The 25,380-nt window shown below is 42.8% G+C and overlaps 1 protein-coding gene across 3 annotated transcripts in view; it reads right to left on the bottom strand.

Annotated features, from left to right (window-relative positions):
- The window catches only part of LOC146752365 (nuclear pore complex protein Nup153-like), an 88,920-nt gene that overhangs the window by 7,850 nt on the left and 55,690 nt on the right, over positions 1–25,380 (bottom strand). The window contains exons 1-10 of one of the 3 annotated variants that reach the window (XM_085531968.1): positions 20,970–21,095; positions 10,431–10,647; positions 7,854–8,096; positions 7,084–7,223; positions 6,873–7,001; positions 5,127–5,240; positions 4,968–5,012; positions 4,826–4,879; positions 3,068–3,214; positions 2,065–2,117 (exon numbers count right to left, since the gene is read on the bottom strand). In XM_085531968.1, coding sequence (XP_085388094.1) covers positions 2,065–2,117; positions 3,068–3,214; positions 4,826–4,879; positions 4,968–5,012; positions 5,127–5,240; positions 6,873–7,001; positions 7,084–7,223; positions 7,854–8,096; positions 10,431–10,647; positions 20,970–21,095 — 1,268 coding nt within the window. Of the gene's footprint in view, positions 1–2,064; positions 2,118–3,067; positions 3,215–4,825; positions 4,880–4,967; positions 5,013–5,126; positions 5,241–6,872; positions 7,002–7,083; positions 7,224–7,853; positions 8,097–10,430; positions 10,648–20,969; positions 21,096–25,380 lie in introns of those variants that run through there. The other 2 variants (XM_085531969.1, XM_085531970.1) reach the window with 2 other exon arrangements.

Genomic DNA, 25,380 nt, shown 5'->3' with positions numbered 1-25,380 from the left:
CAGAAAGATTTCCCAATGCAAGTGGTTAAGAGAAGAAAACGTACCCCAAACCAGAAGTGAAATAAGAAATAACATCAGAAGTACTGTGGCAACAAAATGAAATATCCCTGGGAAAAAAAAATAAATCATTATATCAATGCTTATCCCATCAGTTGTTAAAGTAATCTATTAGTTGACATTGGAAGACACCAGGTCCAGTTTCTGGAAGACTGAGGAAAAGAATCAGTCTAAACTTGTCAGACACTTGAAAGCAGCTTGATTAGCACTGTAACTGTTGAGGGGAAGCCAGATCCCTAAGGCCATAAAGCTCAGGCTTTTCTCTAAACCAAACTGTCAGTCAATCAGAATTCTGAAAAAAGTCTTATGTCAAAATAGATATTTGTACAGACAACTATAGCCTGCATATAATAGTCTGTTTCCCTCTTTCTCTTAACACGTATCAGCTTCAAGGGGCAAAGACATTTGTCAGGCTTCAAGTAAATCCATCCCACAACCAGGCAAGTTTAAAGAACAAATAGCCCTTTGTAAGTTGAAAATAGTTTAACCAGTATGCCAGCTTATCTACTCTATGGACAAAAAGTAAGACACTGCAACATTGCAATAGTGCAATAAACATTGCGTACAAAATAAAATGCAGTATGTATTCTGAATCTCTACATGGAGGAGTAGAATGGATTTCAACAAAAGACGATTCAGAGCTGTTTGGAATGAAACCACAAGTCAAACTGAACGCCTCTTTTCATTAAGACCAAAACCTTAAAGCCAACCTCTCACACCCCTGACAAGGCAGCTGCTGTGAAGTCATACTTTTAAATGCTAAATCAAAGCGTTGAGGTGTTGTTTTGTTGGTTGTTTCATTTTGTTTTTTATTATGAGCCAAAGAATGCCCCAGGCCACACTGGAATTGCTTGGCAGATGAACAGAGCCCTGTTACTGTTGTTTGAAGAGAAAAATCCACACCCTAAAAGGTAACCTTAGAGTGCAAAGTGCCTTCAGTCAAGCTTTACAGAACAAACTATTAGTCCAGAAAGGAAAGCTATTGACGTTATCTGGAGAACTCATCCTACCTACCTAAACCAAGTAAGCAGTATAGCACAGATCAATCTCCTCTGGACAATTACAACTGTTAACTCCCTGAGAACTTCGTTTTAGGAACAAGCTGGCACTTGGCCTCAAAAGGTTCTGTAAAGCTCCGGGTTCTCATCCTAACTAAAACTAATAGGTCTTACTCCAGAGAATATCAAGATGGATAAATGGTTCCATTGCCAATAAGTAAACTGATAAACTACAGAATATCTGCCAAAGTGAAATTTCTTACATTGTAGACTTCATTGAAGTGAAAACTAAACTGTCTTTACTTCCTAAAGAAAAAAAGGCCTCCAATAGCAAATACTCTTTCTGCAGATACAGCATCGTAACTATAATGCTACAGTGCAATGGAAAACACAGCAATGACAGCAGGGTAGCTAAGTTCTAAGCTACAGAAAGTGAAGATAATCCCAAATGCAGCAGCCATGGATGTAGAAACAAAGTAAAAAAGCTGCTTGCCCTTGGAAGGCCTCAGGCAGGCAGGGATCTCCAGCAAGATACCCTCACCTCCACTGCCAACCCTTAAATAAGGTCTGGCTCCACACTCCTTCTGGTCACTGAGGTGCACTGCAGGTACCTGAGCTCACCTGGGTTGGCCCTGCCTCCCCCATCAGGTGCTCAGTCACTGCTTCAGGCTGTGACTTAGCATTTCCACTACAATGACATACCTTGTTTCCAATCTTCCTATCCTACTAAGGATATAGACATGGGAAAGAAATAATTTCTGATACATCACTGATAATCTAATTTTCTTCTTGTTTATCTTCCTTCCAATCTTAAAAACAAATTTTTTTTTCAAACTTATATTGATCTTCAAATGTGATTTAGACTTTACAGCTCTCAAAATACAGAATTCTTGTTCCCATTACTGAGAACTGTTACTGCGTTTTCTAAGAGACATACAGGCAGAACATAGTGACAAAGGAGACAGTTTTCTTCATACAAGTTAGTCTTAAATTAATAGATCTGTCATACCTTTCAGATGGTTCTACACGCTGTTCTAAAGGCAAACTCTTCTCTTTCATTTCCTGCAAATTATTTCAAGATTTAGCTGAAGATATATACTATATGCAAAGTAAAGACAATGACTCGTATTTTTTTTTGTATTTTTGTTTGCTAGCTTTTTAATTTATACCACTAAATACACCTCTAGCTAATAAATCTCGTTCCCTAATTCAGTATTCTAGGTACAGCTCAGCTACATTTGGGGGCTAAAACAAGTACTGCTGCTTCTCTTTGCATCGAGGATGAACTGACAGAACAGTTAACCACATCTGTCAAACTCTCTACCAAAGAACATAATTAAACAAAACATAACGATAATAGTATTGCATGGTAGGGAATCAAATCAAGTTGTTAATAAAGCTAGTGCTAGTTTACCGACCCTTAAAAAGGGCTTCAGTTATATCATTTATCAAAGAACAAAACAGAACAGTACAACCTTCCCTCCCCAAAAAAACCCAAGCAGTTCCAGCTATGCTCTTTTTTAGAACTCTTCTAAAGAAAGATTATGCTGGCTAAATGATACAGAGATTGAGAGGTTTCAAAGCAGTAATTAATCAGAAATGACCGTCCACTTTCATCTCTTCCCTATAAGGTCCACAGATTTAACACCGGGCCATTTTTACACTCAGACCAATACTGGGAATGCGGTGGTTTTTCAGAAAGAAAAACATAAAGAAAACTTTGTGTACAGGAGGATACAAAAGGAAAATGTCGCTTCTGTCTTTTAATATTCTTTCACTGAAAACAACCTGATCCTACAGTACATCATTACATTGTGAAACAACCACAAGCCACTTAATCATTCCAAAAATGTAATTTAATCCAGAAAAACTCAACCTATTTCTCAGTAGTTCCCACAGTTTTAATGCATATCCCAAATGTACTAGCAGTACACTCTGCAAAGAAAGAACATCTCGGTATAGGAATTGGTCAGAAACATTCCAGGCAGGTAAGGGCTGCAAAATTTACTTACTTTGTGCTTTGTATCTACTCTCTGGTGAATTTTGCTACAATCAGCAGATGGAGTCAGAGATGGCTTGACATAACGGGCCAGAACTCCTGACAGAGAGATTGCCTTTGGTGTCACCACTCTTTGAACAGGTGGATGCTGAGATTCCATCTTAGAAAGGGAAGCGATAATCAATTTATTCTTTCATGCACCAAAACTAACTGCAGTATTTATGGATGAAAACATTTACAGAACTATAAACATCCTATTAGTCTTGGAACTCAACTCTAAATGCATTCAACTCACAGAGGGAAATCACCAGAAAACCAGAGATCAAGTCCAGAAAGCTACACAGAAGCTACATAGAAGTAGCCAAAGCTTGACTAAATCTCATTTCAAACTTTGGCACTTAGTTTCATAGACAAAACAATTCACACTACCATAACCAAAATAACTCATGTTCCTACAATACTCCCCTCTCTTCCTCTGCCTACACTGTGATAGTTTTTACTAGCTTAACCCATTGATTTATCATTCAAAGCATTAAGCAACTGATAGGGCCTTCTGAGCTACATACTACATAGATTTTCCTCCTACAGAGCCAAACAAACAGTAGAGCAAAAAGTAAAAAATGTTGTCAAATAATATTAAATTAATCTCATTCACTAATATGTCATCTAACATTTTAGATTTGTACTAAATAGATTTAAAGTACTTTAACTTCCCTGTTCAAAGTATTGCCCAGTTAGCTGTTCAGTACACCAAGAGCTATTCTGTCTGGTGCAGATCCTTGAAATAAGTGAAATGCCACATACATCACTGCTACCCACTGCAAAAGTTTTGCCTGAGCGTACAAGAGCTCTGTCAACCACACGCTCACTTCAGCAGGAAAACGGAGAGCCATGTCCTTCACAAATAATTGTTTTCATCACGGGCCACCCTTCTCCTGCCAAATATTATGAATCCTAGTATTGTGAACAGACAGTCTATCTCCTTTTACCCAGTGACAGCTGTGTGCAACATTCGTTTACTGCCTGACAACTTCAAGCTCCCTGTTGCAAATTTGGCAGATCTTTCTTAATGCCTTATCACAGGTGTGGTTCTACAGTTTGACTGAGAATTCACACCAGATTTGCTTGCAGTTAATTGGGTAACAAGCTGTACTTTATTTTCAATAATCTTGCAATTTAGCACACGACAAAAAGAAGGTGCAGGAAGTCTCAGATGTTTGGAAACTCTGAAGTGATTGTAAACTTAATTATACACCGATCAAGGGATTGTATAAAGGACAGAAATTAACAGTTTTCTTTCTCGTTATCTGGATGGTGATAGTAAACAGAAGTATTCTTTTTCTGTGCTTGAATCAACACAGAAGCCTGCACAAAATCTGTATGACCACTCAATCATTACTTTGCTATCTGTGATAATTTCTTTAAGATCAAGCTTTCCTAAATAGGAATTTTAACACACAGCTTCACTCCAAGATGCAGAACAAGACAAAACCACTTTATGCACTCTAGGAAAGTTGTTTCTTCATTTGACATATCAAGACACCACCACACAAAGATCACATAAATGTTTAACCTGAGTAATCTTCACAGCTCTTCATTTAGTGCAGGCAGAATGGCACTTTTTAGCTACACAACCAAGACATGAATTTATAACTGTAATGCTAACATTAACTTGTACTCATGCATACATTGCCACCGAGGTTTGTGAAATTTCTTGTGATAGCACTGAAGCAAAGACAATTTCTCAGCTTAAGACGTTCCTGGTTCTTACCTGTTTTCGTGGGGAATGGAAGCCCGTGATACACAGCACGCTTCTGTCCACAGGCTAAGAGAAAAAAAGAACGCCCAAATATTAGAGTTGTTTTTTTTCCCTGAGAGAGGGTTTCATGCAATAGGTTTGGTGGTCAACTTACAGAAGACAGTGGACTGGTAACAGAAGATGGAATTCTTTTAGCATCCTGTGGAAAAAAATAATGCAATAAATTAAACAGGGCTCAACATAGGGAAGACTTTCATTCTTTACTGGCACATCTACTAAGTTTTACTAATATATTAAAAGGAGTGCTGCTTACTGCCAGAGGACTTGACATCTTCTCTAGTGACTGCAGGATGCGCCGTGCTGTGGAACTCGTCACACCATAGGATTGCACGTTTGCTTGTTTAGCTTTCATTTGCCTTACTGGTGTCTGAAAAAACAACATTGTAATTGTCATGCTGTTCAATTATGAGTTAAACACACGTGTATTTTATGGCCCCAGGCTACACGAACAATATAACCAATATTCTCCGATGACAGAGAAAAACGCATTCGCTGGGAGCTCAAGACAATGAAAAAACATTCTGAGTTATAGCAGTTTAACTGGGTCTCCAATACATCTTGCACACGGGATAAAACAAAAACAAGAAGCCCATATGTGTAGAAAGTAAAGATGGAAGATGTTATGACTGCCGGTGTCTCTGAAGCAGTAATTAGGAAAACTGAACTGAAGCAAAGGCTTGTGATCCAGACAGCGCTTTCACTAACAACACAGACCTCAGGAGTTTCATGATGGTACAATACCATCTTTAAATCAGTTTATATAACCGCAACCAGGAGTTTTTAGTTCTACTTCTCTCTTGCCTGCATCCAGACATCTTAGGGAGACCTCCAAGGAAGAGACTCGACAGCCTCTGAATAGCCTGTATCAATGTTCCATCACCTGCACAGCACAGAAGTGCTTCCTGGTATCTACATGGAACCTCCAGTGTTCCAGTTTGTGCCCAATGACTCCTGTCCCAGCACTAGGCAACACTGAAAAGAGACCAGTGCTTCACCCTTTTGGCATCCGCTCTTCAAGGATTTACAGACACTGATGAGATCTCCCTAAACAGGCCCGGCTCTCTCAGCCTCTTCCCACAAGAGAGGTGTTCCAAACCCCTCATCACCTTGGTGGCCTTCTGGACTCTCCTCAGTATGTTGCTGTAATCCACAGCATACAGGAATAAGTAAGCTACTGTCTCCTTTAAAAGCCTAATATTTTGGTTCCTATTTTCAGTATAACCTACAGTTACACTGCAAAAAGTTTAAATAACTGATCATAGAGGGCTCCCAGCTTTCAGGAAGTTTTAAAAACAAGTTTTCAAGGTTTCCCATACATCAGAAACTTGCACTCTAGCTATTAAGAGTTGTCAGCATTCATTTACAGCTTCATTTCAGAACACCAAGAACTCTTATGGGCAAATAACTCTTTTCAAGAACAGTGCGAAACATTAAAAGAAAAAAGAATGCTACTGTTCACCTCGAGATTGGCATTTAGTCCTGCATGCTCCTCTCAGTATTAGAACAAAGGATCTGTAATGCTAATTCTAGATACAGTAAAGAGCAAACAGCCTCATACAATTTATTCATAGCATGAGCATAGATATGATTGTGTAATTTCTACAGATAAATATCAGACAGGTCTGACCACTGCAGCTTTTGCTACTATAAGCACAAGTTTTCAGTGTTGTGCTGTCATTGTTCTAATTGCATGACGTTATTTTAACATGATACAGTTAGAGGTATACAACAGCACTCAAATGGAATATTTTTAAAGACTTAACAGAGGAAATCCCAACTACAAACATCTAGCTTTAACAGTCATTCTCCTTCATTCCAACAAATACTTACATAATAACCATTAAAATAATTTGAATAACAATTGCCATTTAAACTTCTGCTCTTGTAGGCAAAGAGGGAAGAATAGGAGCTGTTGCCACATTCTTGGCTCCCCTCTCAAAGCTACAGTGCTACTTTAATATTTCAACCACAATTTCTTACCACACTGATTTTCTCTTACCTGATAAGGAGCAGCTCGCACTTTTGTCTGCCTTGCAGCTGCAGCCCTTCCACCATAAGTGGTCTTTCCAGGGTAAAATGGAGAGTCTCCAAGCTGGCTTGTCTTAAAGACAGAAGTGTTTCCAAGCGTCTATAGAAACATAGCATGGTAACTGGTCAGTAAAATGGGTATGCATTTCAAATGATTAAAACAAATACTGTGCAGTACTTACAGGAGAGAGAGCTCCAAAAGCAGATAAATTGAATGCAGGTTTCTTTGAATTAGACGCAGAATGTTGGGTGAGGGAATGAGATCTTTCAGCTTCTGCGGACCAGAGCAGTGGTGCTGAATTATTTTTTGAAACTGCGGTATCTGCCAAAAAGACAAACACTGGATATAAAAGCCTCGAGGACAAAAAGAACTCCCGTTATTAAGGATCACACTGACCTAAGCTCTTTAATACAAAAATCATTCCTTAGTGAACTCAGCATAAAACACGGCAGCACTGACAGCTGAAGCCTTCTTTCAAGAAAGGCCAGAAAAGCAGCTCAAAACTTGCACAGTCAGAATAGTTCCTTTATCTGCTCTTTGTGGAACACAAGAAAACAACCTGCATTGCCATTTGTCACCTGTAGTTACTCACTAGCTGTCTGTTGGACAGTAGCTCTTCCTTCTAAGCAATAAACCTAGTTGTTGAGCTAAAGCAATTCACTTCCACTTGCTACCATCCCAGTTCAATATTTACATACAACTAGCTGAGAGTGGGTAAATCAGAACTGATTTTTTTTGTAATACCAAGGTCTCATAATGCACTTCTGAACACAGTTACATTAAAACGTTGACTGAAACAAATACTTATAAAACACTAAAAATAAAATGCAATTCTCACTTCCAAAGTTGACATTCACTTATTTACTAAGTTGATGAGGAATATGAATGGATGCAAAGTATTTCACATGATGTAAAAATTACACTAAAGCCTAAAAAAAATATGAAAATTACCTTTCTCAGATGCTCTAGAGGAGAAGCCACTAGTTGTTGCGATGTTATCATCATCGTGCTGAGAGGTAGAATCTTTTATTTCTTTTACTAGAGACAGTCCAGGATTGCCAATGCCAAGTGAAGAAGATGTAGAGGGCTGACAGGGTGGCACAGTGGAATCTGACACGTTACAGTTCAAATGGCCCCAATGAAGAGATGTTAATACAGATGAACAGTTCAGTGCTGATCTATTCGTGGATGGTTCTAAATACAAACAGGGAGACGATTAGCTTTCCTATAGACGAGCTCATAGAAGACAAAATCTGTTTTCTATCAACAGTCAAGCTATTGCCAAGATCTAAGCACAAAAATAGAGAAGCCAAATTTAACTTCTTCCTCATCCAGATAGAGTTGCAACTGTGTGACTATAACAGCAACACTACTTGCAATTCTGAGTATTAATATCACATTAAGAAGAAGTTAATTACGGGGCTTTACAACACCGGGCCCTGACTTCATGCTCAAGTACTTCAACACTGGATCTTTAACTAAATCAAACATACAGACTCCTTCCTCTTGCATGAAAAGCTTGCAATAAACTTTCCAAAATTTGAGACCATGCAGCAAATTGCAGACAACACTGCCGTTTACATAATCTCAGTACATTAGTTTGAATACAACATGAAAATGAATGTTTGCAGTACTTTTTATTTTTCCTTCCCAAACAAATCTACAAATCAGGTCATGCCACATGTAAACATTATCTCCTATCCATAAACTTTGGAGATTTTAAGTCAAGAAACAAGTAAGCATGTTTTCCTCTGGAACCAAAGGGTCAACAAACACTGCCAGTGGCCTGGAGGGGGTGGCCTCACAGCTCCAAGTTGCTGAATGAACAGGACTACTAATAAATATCTTGCCTGATGAAAGTTCACTCTCTCAGGAATCCTGGGAATTCAAAAGATTCTGAGCCGCTCTCCCCTTGATACTTGCACTGAAGCTTAAACTAGCTAGTTCAATCCTCATTACCACTGCTGTAGCACTAATCAGTTCTCTGAAACATTAGCAGATTATGAGGACAGTATTGCTTGACAGTTTATTGGCCAAGCAAGGAATACATGCTGTAGCACGTAGGTATCTCAGAGCTGAAGAAATACATATTTCTAAAATTGCAGTAATAACTAATCTTAAACAAAAAACTGAAATATAGCAAGTAACATACACAGACAGCAACATAAGCTAGCAGAGGTCCCACACGGTCCACCTGCTTCCGATATTCTGGACTTAATAAGTTTGCTGTGCAGCTGTTCTTACTAACAGGTCCTTTCACACAGTCCTGTAGAAAAGCCAACACACGCTCCTCAGTCATGAAGACATTATCTATCCCTTTATTCATACTTATTTCCTCAGGTCCTGTTTGTCGCCTGGGAGAAGAGGCCAAACCCCTCCTCATCACAACCTCCCTTCAGGAAGTTGCAGAGTGCAATGAGGTCTCCCCTGAACCTCCTCTTCTCCAGGCTAAACAATCCCAGCTCCCTGAGCTGCTCCACATAAAACTTGTGCTCCAGACCCCTCACCAGTTTTGTTGCCCTTCTCTGGATGTGTTCCAGGGCCTTGATGTCTTTCTTGTAGCGAGGAGCCAAAAACTGAACACAGTACTCAAGATGTGGCCTCACCAGTGCTGAATACCATTGTTTACAATTACATGGCATTGTAGGCAAAGATACTTCCTCATTGTTTTTGACTCTGACAACAGAAGCAACCGACTTTCCACATTATCTACGATTACCTTTACATGCTCAGACTAAACTACTTTCCTTAAAGAGGAACCCAACTGAAAGCACACGCAAATTCACACAGCACGACTACAGACTACAGAATCAGGGAGGAACCTGATTTAAAACAAAGATGAATTTTTAACATAGTACAGAGGCTGCAAGTCTCTGCCAAGAGTCCAAATATCTTTTCAAAGACAACAGCCTAGATACTAACACATATCTTAATTTTACTGAATATTCTAAAAATAATGTAATATATCACATGCATGAGTTCCCCAGCTCGCTATTAAGCTAACAAGGAGCTTTACTAAATCGATCAAAGTCCAAAAAGTAATAAACAAATAAAAAAATAAATAAAATTCTAAAAATCAAGACATGAGAAGAAATGTTTCCTCTGCCATTCTGGAATCTACTTTTTGTTTTCAGGACTTCAAAACAAATTAATGTTTTTAACTGCCTAAGGCAGTTAGACAAAGTCTAACAGGTCTTCTAAAAAATAAAACAGAAAATACAATTTAGCACACTTGTGAGTATTTTCAACGTTTCCTCCCTGACTAATAGAGTACATGAAGTCAACGGACAGCTTCCAAGAGTTGTAAGTTCTGTGCTTTACAACTGTATTTACAGTTTAAAGCTAAGAGACAGTTTCACAAACTGTTGTTTTGAGGTTTGGGTGGGTTTTTTGTTCACTTGCGGAGGAGGGGCTGATTTTAATTACATCAAAAACCCTCTTAGCAAATTCCTTTGGTTATTTAGATTTGAAACCAGAAATCTGTGAGGAAATAGAGATAACCAGAACACTACATGATTTTTCACATACCTTCCAGGTTAATTCCTGCTGGTTCAGGCGTGACTCTCCCATCGGTCATTATGGTATCTTCATCTCCACAATCGTGATGATAATTTACTAGATTCTCTTCCTGGTTTGTAGATTCATTTGTATCTGCACATTCATCTTCACTTTTATTAAAATACTTCTGTAGCCATCCTGGTACAATGTTTTTCACCGACTCCGTCATTCTGCTAATGATTCCCTGCTTGAAAGAAGAAATGCTTCTTTAATTACAGAAACAGACAACAGCATATGCTGGGATACAATCTTCCACAAACCTCAAAGACAAGAGTAAGATGCAAGAGTTTGATCCTAAGTGTAGGATTGCTATGCTTCTGGGATGCCTAAAATTTCCCTAATATTAATTTCTGACTAACTATTAATATTCAAAGTTCCGAAGCTTCCATCAGAGTCAATTCACAAGGCCACCAGGAAACTATTTCTACATAACTCCTCATCTACATACTTGTTTCACAACTCTTCCTCCACACACTCCATTGGAAACCACCTAAAACAGAAGCTTAGCAGTTATCTGCAGTGATAGTGAGGATCATTGTATCTGCTATCATTCCCTGAAAACTTTAGCATCCCTTTCTGTCAAATCTCAACCACAGGCAGACAATCACTTGCAGCACTCCTTCTCGCACTGCTGACAACCATGGAGCTGCTTGGCTCCTTACACTAGAAGCAAACATGAAGGCTGAATCAGCAACTCCAACACTGAAAACCAAGAAGTGACACAAGAGTGAATGGAATTTAGCAAAAAAAATCTGTTGCTAATGGGTACATCCAGGTTTTGGCTGGTTCTGTACCAACAGGCCTGCTCTACCACTTTTCTGGGTTTGGGAAATAGAATTCTCCAGCTGAACTTGTTATTTGGGTGTAGAAAATTGATAATATGCTTTGAACGTGCTGAAGCTAGCTACAGTCTAACAAAATTCTGAGATAACAACCATGCACACACATAACAACACAACAAAAAACCCAAATAACCAAAATAAAACCCTGTATCATTGAAGTATTCCACAGAAGACAGTGCAAAAACCGAGATACAAGAATTATAAACACCGATACATCCTTGAATCCAGAGCTGAGAGGGAGGTAAGAGAAGAGGAAAAAGTAGAAAACAAAAAGCCTTTTCGCAGGAAGAAAGTCATCCTAATTCACAATTAGACATTTTTCCTAATGATCTGTAATTCTATTGTTTATTTGCACAAGGACAGAATAAATACCCGTGGACAGTTTGAACCACACAGGATACCATGGAATGAACACATCCATCACAATTACTACCTTAAAATGCACACGACTACGAAATGCTCAGAATGATGCTATTCTCTTATATGCTAAGCCTCAGCTTCCCTGCAGAAACCACAAATGCAGATGATGCCAGAGTTCACAAGCAGTTCAACGCAAGGTGTCAGCAGAGCGGCTCCTTCTAATCCCCCAGCCCCTAATTTACACCCTTTTCCCTGACACACTTCACTTTTTACCAGGGCTACCAATGAAAGAGCATTGGGACAAATCAGATGGGATAATATTTGCAAAAAAGAGCAAATGCTCAGGACACAAACAGCACCCAGGGCTGCGTTCCTTCACAAAAGGCACTGCTTCATGTAGTCAGTAGAAACTGACTCAACAACTTGAGTTCAAGAAAGAGAAGAACTGGGTCCTGCAGAGGCAGGGCAATGAGCAGATTTACCCGCTTCCCTTCATGGCATCTTACTGACGAGAGGGTGCACAACCACCAGAGGCCGTTGTCAAAAACTCTGTTATCTTCTAGAACTCCCTTGCTGAACAGATGTGAGGGACCTGCCACCTCAACGGCATCCTCTAAACGACTGGAATACTTGATGGTGAACACACACATTTTGTTGTTGGCTGAGTCTCCACCCACAGAGCAAGGCTCCAACTCAAGACAACACTGGATCCAAGAATGTGGTGGAAAATCTCTTTCACCTTTGTTTCATCTATTCTTTCACTGTTTCTCCCCTCGATCTCTTTCCATTTGTTTCCATCACCTCCAGGGATAATGACTCCACCACCTTCATGGACAGCCTGTTCCAATGCCTCATCACTATTTTAGAGGAGAAATTTTTCTTAATATCCAACCTGAACTTCCCCAGGTGCAACTTAAGACCATTACCTCTCATTCTATCACTAGTTACCTGGGAGAAGAGCCCAACTCCCACCTGGCTACAACGTCCACTCAGGTCACTGTAGAGAGAAATGAGGTCTCTCCTGAGTAGCCTTCTCCAGACAGAACAATACCCCAGTTCCCACAGACATTCCCCATAAGACCTGTGCTCCAAATCCTTCACAGCTTTGTTTCCCTTCTCTGGATGTGCTCCAGGGCCTCAACATCTCTCTTGTAGTGAGGGGCCCAAAGCCAAACACAGTATTTGAGGTGCGGCCTCATCAGAGAGATGATCACTCCCCTACTCCTGCTGGCAACGCTAGTTCTGATACAAGCTGGGATGCCATTTGCCTTCTTGGCCACCTGGAGACACTGCTGGCTCACGTTCAGCCAGCTGTTGACTAGCACTACCAGATCATTTTCTTCCTTACAGCTTGCCAGCCATACTGCCCCAAGCCTGTATCACTGCATGGGGCTGTTGTGAGCAAAATTGGTCTCAATGAACCTCATACAACTGGCCTGAGCCCATCAATCCACGTGGTGACCAATGCATATGGTGAAGTAAATCAAATACAAGTAAAACGCTACCTGTGTTTATTTAACTTACAACTTCCAAGCTGATTTCATTACAAAAAAAATACATAATGAATCTTACAATTCCTGGAATATACTGGGCAATGCATGCAAAGCAGAAAAAAGGAAACAACCCAAGAAACAGACGTGCTTCATTTTATAACAAGACTTACTTGTGAAATGCTCACCCCTCACCTCTTCACACCACAGTTACTTACCAGGCCCTCCCTTGTCACCTGAACTCACTAGACATACGCCCAATGTGTTGCCGCACAAAAACTCTTCTGGTGCCAGCCCTGTGCTCAGAGGAAGGGCAGCTCTGTAGTTCCTCATTGCTACTGGCCTGGGAGGCTCTGAAACGTGATACGGTGACAGGGAGAATCCAAACCGTGAGTAGCAGCAATTTGGTCAGTGAATACGTTTTGGTCCTTCAGCAGATTCAGAATTAACTCACTGATTTCAGCAGTTTGAAAGCTGCTCTCAGTTCCAGCAGTTGTCTGCTGATGTTAAATGCACTCACACGCTAAGCTCATCTGAAAACAGCAGCGGCAAGAAAGCAGAACAAAACACAGAACGTGGAGAAGAGATCCAATAGCTTATGAACAGGTACCCCCCAAGCACCTGCAGCACTGCTGGGTATGTCTCCACCAACACATACATGCACCACCACAGCAACAGTAACTACAGCTGCAGCTCAGAGGCTCGCTGCCTTGGGATGCAACTCCAAACAAATGATGTGCTGTAGGCACCCAAGAGTAAGCAAGCAGGTGGCCTAATTTACTACTTTGAAACACCATTTTCTGAAATGGTTGATATAAAGAAATAAAAGCCAATAGCCACAGAACTCAGGCTCCTTCCATCCCCCACATTACCCGGTGCCAGCTCTGGCGCAGCAGGCTGCTCTCCTTACTAGCTGAATTTGTTAATCTGGCAAAAAGCGCATGTTTCTCTGCTGGACTAATGAGTTCAGCTGGCGCAGTGCAACGAAAATGGCTCAGGAGAAAGAGAAATATCAGGCAGCAGGACAAGATAAAGAAGCAGCAAGACCTTCCTTTGAGCAAATATCCACAGATACACAACCATGGACAGCCGTACCAGGCCTGCTTCAAACCAACTCAGCCAGAATTTCACCTTCAGCTTGCAACAGCTCACTATTTAGTTACAGTGGTGATAATGCAAAAGCAAGGACAGAAATGGAAATGTGACATGGTTGTCTCCTGCAGCAGCACAGATGCAGAATGGCTCTGAACTCGCCGTGCTCTTTTCCTTTAGGGAGTGGTTTCAATCTGGATGTAGGACAGCAGAGTTTGATATTTCATTTAGAAAACAGACAATAAAACTTATGACTTAATAAGAACAATATGCTACAGGAATGTCATCAATTATACGACAGTAGAAAAAAACAACTATTTAAGGCAACTGGACTAGTACAACTTTACTTCCAAAGACCACGAAGAAGGGTTTACGCTTTCAGATGCCAGTACTTCCTTCTTATAGTGATAAACGAGCCTTTCTTAGTCCAGCTCTAGAATGAACACCCAGGGACACTGGTGCTGTTCTGCATTCTGGCACTGCCTGCAGATTTCCAGCAGGAAGACGACAGCCCATCATCATCACTTCCATCCGAGTGCAAAAAGCCAGTGTATGGTGTGCTCCTGTATGTAAACCAGCATGTAACTATAGCTTAAATCCTAGTGACACCACGGATGCCCCGTCCTTGGAGGTGTTCAAGACCAGGTTGGACGGGGCCCTGGGCAACATATTTCTGGCCACGTGCCTTCTCCACAGTTCATCTGACAGAATCAAGAGCATCTCTCAAACGTAAGTGGATCTCTAAATACTATTATCTTACCACTACCAAACAAAAAAGATTGTCACTGCACAGAGATTTACTCAGTGGCTGTAGATAACAGCATACAGTTCTACAAATCTGTATGTATTCTGCAGCTTTGCATACTATCATAGTGAATACTTAAGGCTGATATTACAGCAGCTGTGATATTAGAATGACCACATGCCTGGTGCAGATGAAGAGTTTTAATCTTTGGTTGATACCTCAGAGACAAGCAGAGGTAGAGCACTAAGAGGGGAAGGAGCCACGAGACCCAATTCACACAAAAAAGAGTTTGTCTCAAAGCAGAGCTACAGCTTCAAAGCAAAGTCAGCTATTTTTTCAGGACACACTTGCACAACTCCTTCCAACAGCAGCGTTATGGAGACAATAATAAACAACCTTACCAAGGAGAAAGAAAATTTTCTGCTGGCACAGGTATTTGCAAAGCAAGCATGTGTGTTAAAACTGTAGCTTTAAGCCTAGTTCCAGAGGTATAAATGTTAACACACACATTTTTTTCTGCAACAAAAGTAGAGATTATCATGAGCCTATGCTTACTTTAAAAAAGATCACAGAATCACAGAGTTTTAGGGGTTGGAAGGGACCTCTAGAGATCATCGAGTCCAACCCCCCTGCCAAAGCAGGCTCCCTACACCACGTCACACAGGTAGGCGTCCAGTCGGGTCTTGAATATCTCCAGAGAAGGAGACTCCACCACCTCTCTGGGCAGCCTGTTCCAGTGCTCCGTCACCCTCACCGTAAAGAAGTTCTTGCGCACATTCGTGCAGAACTTCCTATGCTGTAGTTTCAACCCATTACCCCTAGTCCTATCCCCATGCACTAGATGGCAATCACAACCATGCCAAGCACGCACAGAGACACTATAATTAAATGCCAAGTGCAATTAGAAGATGAGTTACAGAATCTCAAAAGGAACTGCCGCCCTGAAAACGTCAGTGCTACCGCCCCACCACAATAGCTTTAGTGCTGTGCCACTTCCTAGACAGCAGAAAAATGACTTCAGGTCTTCTCTTGTCAAAAGAAGGGGAATATATCTGTATTCCCTCCAATAACAACAAAGAAAAGCAAACGTTATAGTTGAGAGGATCTTTTAATTAATGAGTGTTTTTTGTAAAATAATCTAGAATACCACTATAACAAACACTGCATCAGCAAGTTGCAAAATGACTTACGCTTCAGGCAGTCAAACAAGCTAGTTCCTGCTCGCCTTGGCCCCATTTTCAGATGACCCATCTGCCTTGGCTTTAAAGGGCTCTGTAATCTTCCAGTCCCTTTCACTAACAGAGGTGAGGGAGTAACAGCCTGAAGTGGTGACGCATAGAAGTGAGTACGAAGCTTATGCAGACCAGGATGTCATTGGTGTCCTTGGCCACACTGATGGCTCATGTTCATCTGCCCGTTGACTAACACCTCCAGTTCCTTTTCTGCTGGACAGCTTTACAGCCACACTTTCCCCAACCTGTACCACTGCATGGGGTTGTTATACCCCAACAAAACAAGGTTCCTGTCAGCCCACTACTGTCAAGAAACACTGCAGCCTTGCCCTTCAGCATTCGGACACTGCCCCCTTAAGTTTGCTGTCACCCAGGAGCCAGCTGGGGGTGCATGCCCTTCTCTTGTCCCTGTTGCTTCCTAAAGACCTAAAACAGAATTAGTCCAAATATCAACCCCCAGGAGATTCTTAACAATTGGCTGTCAGTGTCCCTCAGCAGCACAGATCACAACCCTTTAAGGCCAATGGTCAGCTAGTCTGGCCCAACCACCTGGCAGTCTACTTGATGAGCATGTATTTCACCAATCTGTCTACACAAATAATAGAGAAGACCATGCTGAGGTCCTTGCTGATCTCCGGGTGAGCCATGCTGACTGAGCCAACCATCCATCCTGCTTATGTTAAATTTGTTACACAGTGCTGCCGTAGCAGTCGTGCTGATCCAAAATAGCTCCGCTCAAACTTCTTCAGGTAAGCAGAAGAAATGTGGTGCTCTACCCTCAGTCTTCTGAATCAGCAGCTCAGTTCCCACACAGCAGGGAAGCAAGAAGCAATGCTAATTACCGACTGGAGGAATAAACAACACGGAGGAAATGATGAGCCGCTGGCAAATGAAGGCCGTATCAGTGTCCCAGCTAAGGGACCATTCTTTCATCTACTTTAAAATCTTCTGTCTGAAGACACCGCTCACTAAGATTGCTCTCCTCCAACACTTAGCCCCCAAGGCTGTCGTGAAAACACTTTGCAAGACAGAAATCAAAATATTCATAAAATGGGACAGCAATCAGATTCTACTGCTTGTCGTACCACTGACAGCACTGCCAGCTTCAGTGAGGGAAAACTGTCAGCATCTCAGCTAAGGTCTTCCCAACCAGGATACGACGCCGCTCCAAAGCCAAGTATTAGATTTAAACACCTGTTTTGCTAATACAATTTGATATTGTTGGAACAGAGACGAAACATCATTTAAGGATGATGATTCAATTAGTTCTGGAAGTTCACAAACATTGAGCCCGATGTGCTCACCTGCTACTAAATCAAAACCAGCAGAGAGACATACAAGTGTAAACACAACCACTTCAGCACACTTTGCGGTATAATCCTATTGGTAAGAATGAAACCGATAGCCATACTTGCTTAGCTCTCCATGGACATTCTTAATAGATTAAGTATTTTTATAGATTAAGATTTTCCCTCCTAAGATTTACAAGAACTAACTTACATTACTCAACAGGATATTCTAGGAACTTTCTGCATGATTTCAAGATCTCATCCCCAAATAAACCCAGCAGTTTATAAAACTCCTGCCCACTGCTTGCAGGCACTGCACACCATGGAAATCCCAGACATAAATCAAGTGCGAGTTTATAACTGGCCCATGTTCATTATAGAATCTAGTGATAATGCAATGATTCAGGCATTGCTGCAGACAGTGGAAGTTCCCAATCCCATAACTACTCTGTCCTCACGTGACATCGCATGTGACACTAAACTTCATCCATCCAAGCAGAGCTGCTTTACAATCAGGACACACAGAAAATGCACCTCTCATCTTTCTGGTATCATCCCAAGGACGTCAGAATCAGACTGATCACAAATATGTAGCAACTCCTGCTGGTTTCTTCCACGCTAATCAGTACATCTACACAAAACAGCAAAGCTAAACCTAAAACTAACAATAAGAACACAGAGATATCATATAGATATTTAATAAGTTAATAATGTCAACAGATATCCCATTAACACACCCACCCTAGTAATTGCAGTCATCATCCTACTTAAATGACCAGGACAACCCAGCATTTAAAGCACTTCCAGCCACATCCAGGAGATGAAACCCACATGCCAGGAACAACAGGTCCCTTGCTGTACCATACTGAGCCCTCAGAGCAAATACATGACTTTAGGCCAAGTGTCCACACTCTTCAGGTAGTGCTGAATGAGGATGGATGTTTCAGCACGAGGCAGCTGACTGAACAGGTCGTTTGCCAAGTATGGCGTTACCAAAAGTCAACACAAACAGCATGGAGCTGTCGTCATTCAGCCATTAGGAAAACCCAGTCGCTGAGAGGAACTCCTAAATGTTACCTGCAGAATGCCTCACCTAGAAATACAGAAGGGCCCTTTTGGCTCTGAGGACTGCCAACCAGGAATCCTTCACAGTGGAAGAGTCTGTATCCCCTTTACTTAGTAAGGCTGCTACTTCTCATTTGTTTGATAACAAAGCCACTGACGGTGCCCTTTGTTGTAAGGCAGGAGGGAAAGCACCATGGTTTAAGTTCCTTCACTTCTGGGACAATCAGCATCCGTATCTCCATCCCCCAGGACAGCACATGAATTGCAAGTCACCAGCGTTCTTCTCCAGACTGCATCTGCTCACCTTTCCTATTACGGCTGATTTTACAAAGGCACTAGACCTTAAAACAAACAAGTAAAAGCATAATGAAGCATTGTTCGAAAGATTAATCATCAAGCATATGGGCAGGAAATACTAGGCTTTGGATGCTCGCTGCAGGAACATCTAATGTAAAATGAGTAACAAGTTCTGAAACTGTGGACCAGAGCCTGCACACCTCCATTCTTATATATCCTCTTTCTGGCTCAGTGAATCACGCTTTCTTTTTCTGGATAGCAGCACAGCTTCAACCAGGAGAGCTGAAGCTAACACGCAGCTTGACGGCTGGGATATCTGCCTGCAAAGTGGAAGATGTGGGTTGATTGCTCCAGGCAAAAAAAGGAAACTGAAGCGGGGTCTACCACATTTTGAACAAACGCTATAACTAATAGCCTTTAAAAAGCATCAGCACCTCCTCTTGCAAACGCCTTCCTAAGCTGTGACTGTGTTTTGTAGAAGACTGACTGCAGCATATATTGGAGACGATCGGAGAATTCCCACCTGACTAAAGTCCCCAAGAACAACAGTTAAATTACAACACCCAGAAAGTAGATGGTGATGAGCTTGGCATCCCGCTAATCATCCCCCTAATCATCCCCATACAAGTGGGGAAAAAAGAAGGAATTGGATTTCCCAGAGATTCAAAGCTGCCTGCTATGCTGCCCAGAGTGCCCAGTCACCCTCAGAGCTTGACAGTAAGAGACCAAGGGTTTTTGGGGCCACTATTTTGACCGTGAGCATCTCAAGCAGGTCTACTCAAGTGAATCTACTTAATGATAAAAGCTGGAAGGGGAATGATCAGAATCAGGTATGACTTCAAGATAAAATTGCGCTGATCGCTTTCGAGTCCTCCTGAATGCATCACTGAGACTAATAAATCACAGATCCCCTGTGGAGAGCAAACCTTATATCGAAAACAGGAACATATGTTCATTAATTTCACTTTCAACTTCGTTGTCAGTTAGCTACCTACCTAGAGCTCATTCTTTTATGTAATATGAGTTTACACTACTCATACGGTTAAAAAGCTATTCACTATAATAAGAGCATCTCTCAGTCCATCATTTACTAACCCACTACAGCTTCCTGCTCCAACAAGCTACTCTTGATCTAGTCTACACATTGGCTCTGCAGCACCCACTACCAGGGCAGTACCCACAGACATAGAATCACAGAATCATAGAATGGCCTGGGTTGAAAAGGACCACAATGATCATGTAGTTTCAACCCCCCTGCTATGTGCATCCAGCCTGGCCTTGAATGCCTCCAGGGATGGGGCATCCACAGCCTCCTTGGGCAACCTGTTCCAGTGTGGCACAAACCCTCTGCGTGAAAAACTTCCTCCTAATATCTAACCTAAACCTCCCCTGTCTCAGTTTAAAACCATTCCCCTTTATCCTATCGCTATCCACCCTTGTAAACAGCCATTAAACATCCATCTCTCAGCACAGGTTTATGCTTAAACAAACCTACTGAGAAATTCCTCTAGATATCAGACAACAGCAGAGCTAGGAAGCCACCTCTGCCGATTACTTTAAACACAAGCATGAAGCTTATCAGACGCACTATCAGTGCAGGAAATACACAGCAACTTCAACACTGATTCAGTCACAGCTTTCAGCACTGTCAGCGCGGCGATGCTCCACACAAAGTGCTGCCAGCCTCACGTGGACAGCATCGCTCAGTCAATGGAGCACGCGAGACTCAGCGCTCCTTTAAAGAACAGGACGCAGATCGGGCACAACCATACGAAGCCAGCGGGCACTGGACACCCACAGGCACTGGGTACCAACATACTCCCCTCCCGCTCCTCGGGCCGCTCGGAAGGGCTGTAACCTCCCGGCCTTTGTTCCCCGCCCCCTCCATTCCTGGGCTGCACGCGGAGCGCGGGGCGGGCGAAGATGAGGGAAGGGCCGCTCCCGTCCCCGCTCCCTCCCGCCGGGCGGTGAGGCCTCTTCCCTGCCAGTCCCGCCGCCGGCACCGAGGGGAACGAAAGGGGCCGCCCTCCCGCCCCTCAACCGCCGCCTCGCACGTGGGGACCGAGAGAGGGTCGGCCCCGCTCCGCCGCTCCTCACCTGCCTGCTCCTGCGGTATGGAGGATTCGCGGTGCCCAGGTGGTACCGCCGGGTCCGGATCTTGCCGTCGCCGCCGCCACCGCCGCCGGCTCCTCCTCCCGCTCCTCTGCCGCCACCCGAGGCCATGCTGGGACGCGGCCCCTCGGCTGCCCTCCTTTCCGCCAGGCCGCTCCCTCGCTCTGCACCTTCACCACCCGCCAAGCCACACGCCGCGCGGCCTGGAAGGCGCGGGGGCCCCTGTCGGCCTGCCCCTGCTCCTCCCCTCCGCCCCACTCTCCAAAGCTCCGCTCCACCAGCCTTTCCACTCCGCCTCTCCTCAGCCGGGCGCGCCTCAACCCCGAGCCCCGCTGCCTCGCGACCTTCACCCGCTGCCGCCTCGTGCTCTGGGCGCCGGCCGGCCCCGCGTTGCCCGCCCGCCCGCTCGCCCCCACCCCCCTCTGGGCTCCGACTCCGACCAACCACACCAAGCCGCCTGCTTGTCACCGGGAAGCGCCAAAGTGTCAGCAACCGCGACGGACCGGCGTGCACAGCGAACACGGGTGGAGGCGGGGCTGCGTGGGAAAGCACGGCGAGAACGTGGGCGAGTGGGCCGCAAACACACAGAAATTGAAGCGCCTCAGAAAACGCGTCCGGCACGGGACTCGGCCTGAAGTGCGCCTTTCCCCTGTGAAGTGGGAAAGAATAGAACGTTCGATTGTGCCGTTGTGTTGCCGTGGTGTTGGAAGGGCAACGGTGCGGCTCTACCGCCCGTTTAGAACGCTGCTTTGGGGAGTGGGCACAGCAGGGAGGCACGGCGCCTACAGTGCACAGAATTCAACACAGAATCAACAATCTTGATTGAATCAACAAGGTTGATTCAACAGAATCAACCTTCTTCTAGGTCTTTTCCAACCATTCCCAATACTTCCCAGCTAAATCATATTCCTCAACACCACATCCAAACGTTTCTTGAACACTCTCATGGTCGGTGACTCCACCACCTCCCTGGGCAGTGCATTCCAATGCCTGACTACCCTTTATGAGAAGTAATATTTCCTAATGTCCAGCCTGAATCTCCCCTGGCACAGCAGGGGAAGCAGAGGAAGCACTCAAACGTGCTTCCTCGTGCACAGAACACGCTCAAAGTTGTGTGGAATGAGACAGCGAGCATAGAATATCTTCATGTGGAAGGGACACAGAAGGTGACTGAGGCCATCACAGGGAGCCCTTGGATTGCTCGCAGCCGTCCCACCTTTCCCCAGTCAAAGTCCACACAAAGTGAGCACTGAAGGAACTGCTGCAGGAGTCTCAGTCCAAAGCTTTGCAATAAATTCTCGCTTGTAGTTGCATGCTTTTTTGTTGCTGTCATTTTAAACCCCCCTCCGGTGTTTTCAGGGTCATCCTCCAGGATCTGTTAGCTCTCAGTTCTCGTGTACTGCCATACAAAGCACTTTTGAAACCCCTGGTGAGCAGAATTACACCCTGCACTTTCAGAGCTTCCCCCCCACACACACTGTCAATACACGTTGAGCAGCAGCAGGATGGCTCCTATCAACACCCTCCCTGCAGAACATGGAAGGCCTCATCTTTAGTCAATAGTCAAGAACACGACTATCATGCTTAACTCTAATTTCCTCTGTAAAATCAAACGCTGCTTTATTTATTTCACTTCCGTTTTTCCCATTTAGAACAATTTCTAAACAAGTGACCTTGAATGACACTCACGACTCCGAAATATCTGCAGGTGTAGTCAGTGCCCGTTAACACGTGTCACTTCAGTTAATTGTTGCTAAAAGTGAGCCGAAACAAAAAAAAAAAAAAAGGCAAATATATATATGCATCCAGCAGAATGATAGTGATCATCGCCATTTGATCAGTCTTCCCTGTGAGTTATATCTGCACGTTACTTTGAGGTAGCGCTAGAAAGAAGCGGTTGGTCCAGAGCATCCCTGCAAAAAGAAACATTCATGGCTTAAGTACCATTTACTATTCATGCATCCTCTTAAGAACCCTTTAACCTTTCTCCATAGCTGTTTTTTCCTCTCTCATTGACTTAGAGATTAATAGTAGCCCCTCAAACCTTCCTGATCAGAGAAGAGATAGGAAACACCCCACTACTATTCTTGAAGAAACTAGCAGGTTTTGTGTAAAGGTACCCCCTGCTGCAGCTGTATCCAATGGAAAGAGTTTACGAAACCATTACTGGATACTCCTATAGGAAACCTCAAACAATGGGGTGGCCACAGACTTTTTCTCTGAGGCTCACATGCTTTGGTCATAGGCCACAACTGCACCAGACTAAGTGAAATCACATACACATAAAGTGGCAAACCTTGTAAGCTTTTGAAGCTGTAACACTGCCATCCAAATTCAAGAGGCCTACACCTACTGTCTTGAGTTTCTCCCCTTCAACAACTCCATATATACACACAAGCAAGTTATTTCCCTCTAGATTCTCTCTGCTTTATCTCTCACCTCTAGCTCAAGTCATGCTCCTGTTACTAAATCCCCTCAACCTAATCCTTTAAAGATCACCAGCTCACACAAGGGAATGGCCCAACAAATTCCTGTGCCCAGCTCCAGTGCTTCTCTGCTTTAGAGAGAGCCAGCTGCAATTGCTGAAACTGATGCCCCTACCTCACCTCCATATATGTATACCTACATCACACATAGTAGTAGGGAACTGCCTCACCTGGCATTAGCAGCTTCCACAGCTACTGCCACAGCAATTTCTGCTCTTAGAATATTCTGTTTCCAACCTGACCTATTTATCATTATATATATTGTGAAGTAACAAGTAATCCAATACACAGAGGGTTAACTAGATCCAAGGCCTAGAAAATCATTGATACCTTCCAAGATGACTAGTTTAAAGGCACAAGATTGCTAGCTCAAAGCTAAGTTTTCCTCCCTTCTCTCACCTGCTTTGAATACAGTCATCACTTAAGGTTTTGTAACTTCATAACTAAAACACCTAGTCATCAGGAATACCACAGAAATAATCAAGGACAGGCAGGAAATTAAAGCACTGTTATTAGGATATTTGTGTTTATGGTTGCCTCCTTTAAGTCAACAAGTTATCTCCAATAATTTCCAGGTTGAAAAGCATATTGTATACATGCGTATACAATATGTATATTGTAAATGTACAAAGTGTGAGCTGAGAAGTCTAACGCTAAGGAGGGTAAGCAAAAGCTGAATGCTGAGGCTGAGATTGACAGCGGGGATCATCCTTAGTCCACAGAACTTTTACAGCTATGGCAGCTGAAGCCTGCACTTCTGTATGCTTAAAATATCAGATTTATAAACCAATTTGAACTGACTTTCACATTAATAATGGTGCCAGACTCCTGCAGGAGGAAGGGAACACAAGGATTTTCATGACAAAACCCAGGAACAATCTCCCACCTTATGCTGTTACGCTGAACAAGTAGTCTACAAGTGAGTGTTAGGTTTTGCCAGTGTCCTAACACACTCATATAAAAATAAAGATGACTGAGATATCTTTACTACCCCAATTAAATGCCATAAGCCAGAAGAGAACGTCCTACACATACATAAGAGTGAAGTCCCTTGCTGGCAGGTTTGCAGGTTTGTTTCTTTAGAAACAAGAGTAAACAAAAACATCTTTCGTGGCACAATCCAACAAGAACAGAACACATCCACTTCTGCCACAAACAACAACTTCCAACCTTCATGAATCTAAGAATCTTTAACATTCAGCCCACTTTACAACTTCTAGTTACACTTTATAAAGCAGATCTGTCACTGAAAAAAGGACTGTGGAAGCCCAACACTGTCTGCAATTGCTAACATGCTCAGAAAGGACAGATTTAGTATTTGATACCCAAAAAAAGAAAACCTGCACTTCAGAACTGAAATGCTAAAGTTGCAGTTACCACGGGTAAGTAAGGATGTCACTGGTGTATCGCTGGATCCAGAACGCTTTGCCGATTTTACAACAGGAACACTAAAGGTAAACCCAGTCTGCTACAAAAAAGAAAGGTTTTTCAGAGTCAGAAACCTAAGAAACTTTAATGAAATTCACACACAAGCACAGATCTGAAAGCAAGTCTCCAAATTTTTGCTATACATACTGGATGATTAATTATAAGGCAGAAAGCCACATAATTGTTTTCCCCACTAGCACAGCCACCTCTGTCTTAATGGTCCGCAATACTCTACTAAATGTCTGATAAAAATTTGAGCTTTTTCATTTTACTTACAGACAATGGAGGTAGCACTTCTGCCTCAGTAGATTTCACAATTGGAGATGAAAATCTGAACACAGGACTGCCAACGTTACTTGTTGGTTGTACCTGTATTTTCAAAAGAATGAAAGGTTTGTATCTAAGAGCAGCAACTACCTGAATTCAGAATGCAACACAAGTTTTGCAGTGAAGTTCAGAAATCTGGTGTTTTAGTTATTTCT

Source organism: Coturnix japonica, unplaced genomic scaffold (assembly GCF_054131305.1).
Source record: "Coturnix japonica strain WE unplaced genomic scaffold, WE-NBRP24 Scf046, whole genome shotgun sequence".
Lineage (NCBI taxonomy): Eukaryota > Metazoa > Chordata > Aves > Galliformes > Phasianidae > Coturnix > Coturnix japonica.
This window is presented reverse-complemented; position numbering and strand designations above follow the sequence as displayed.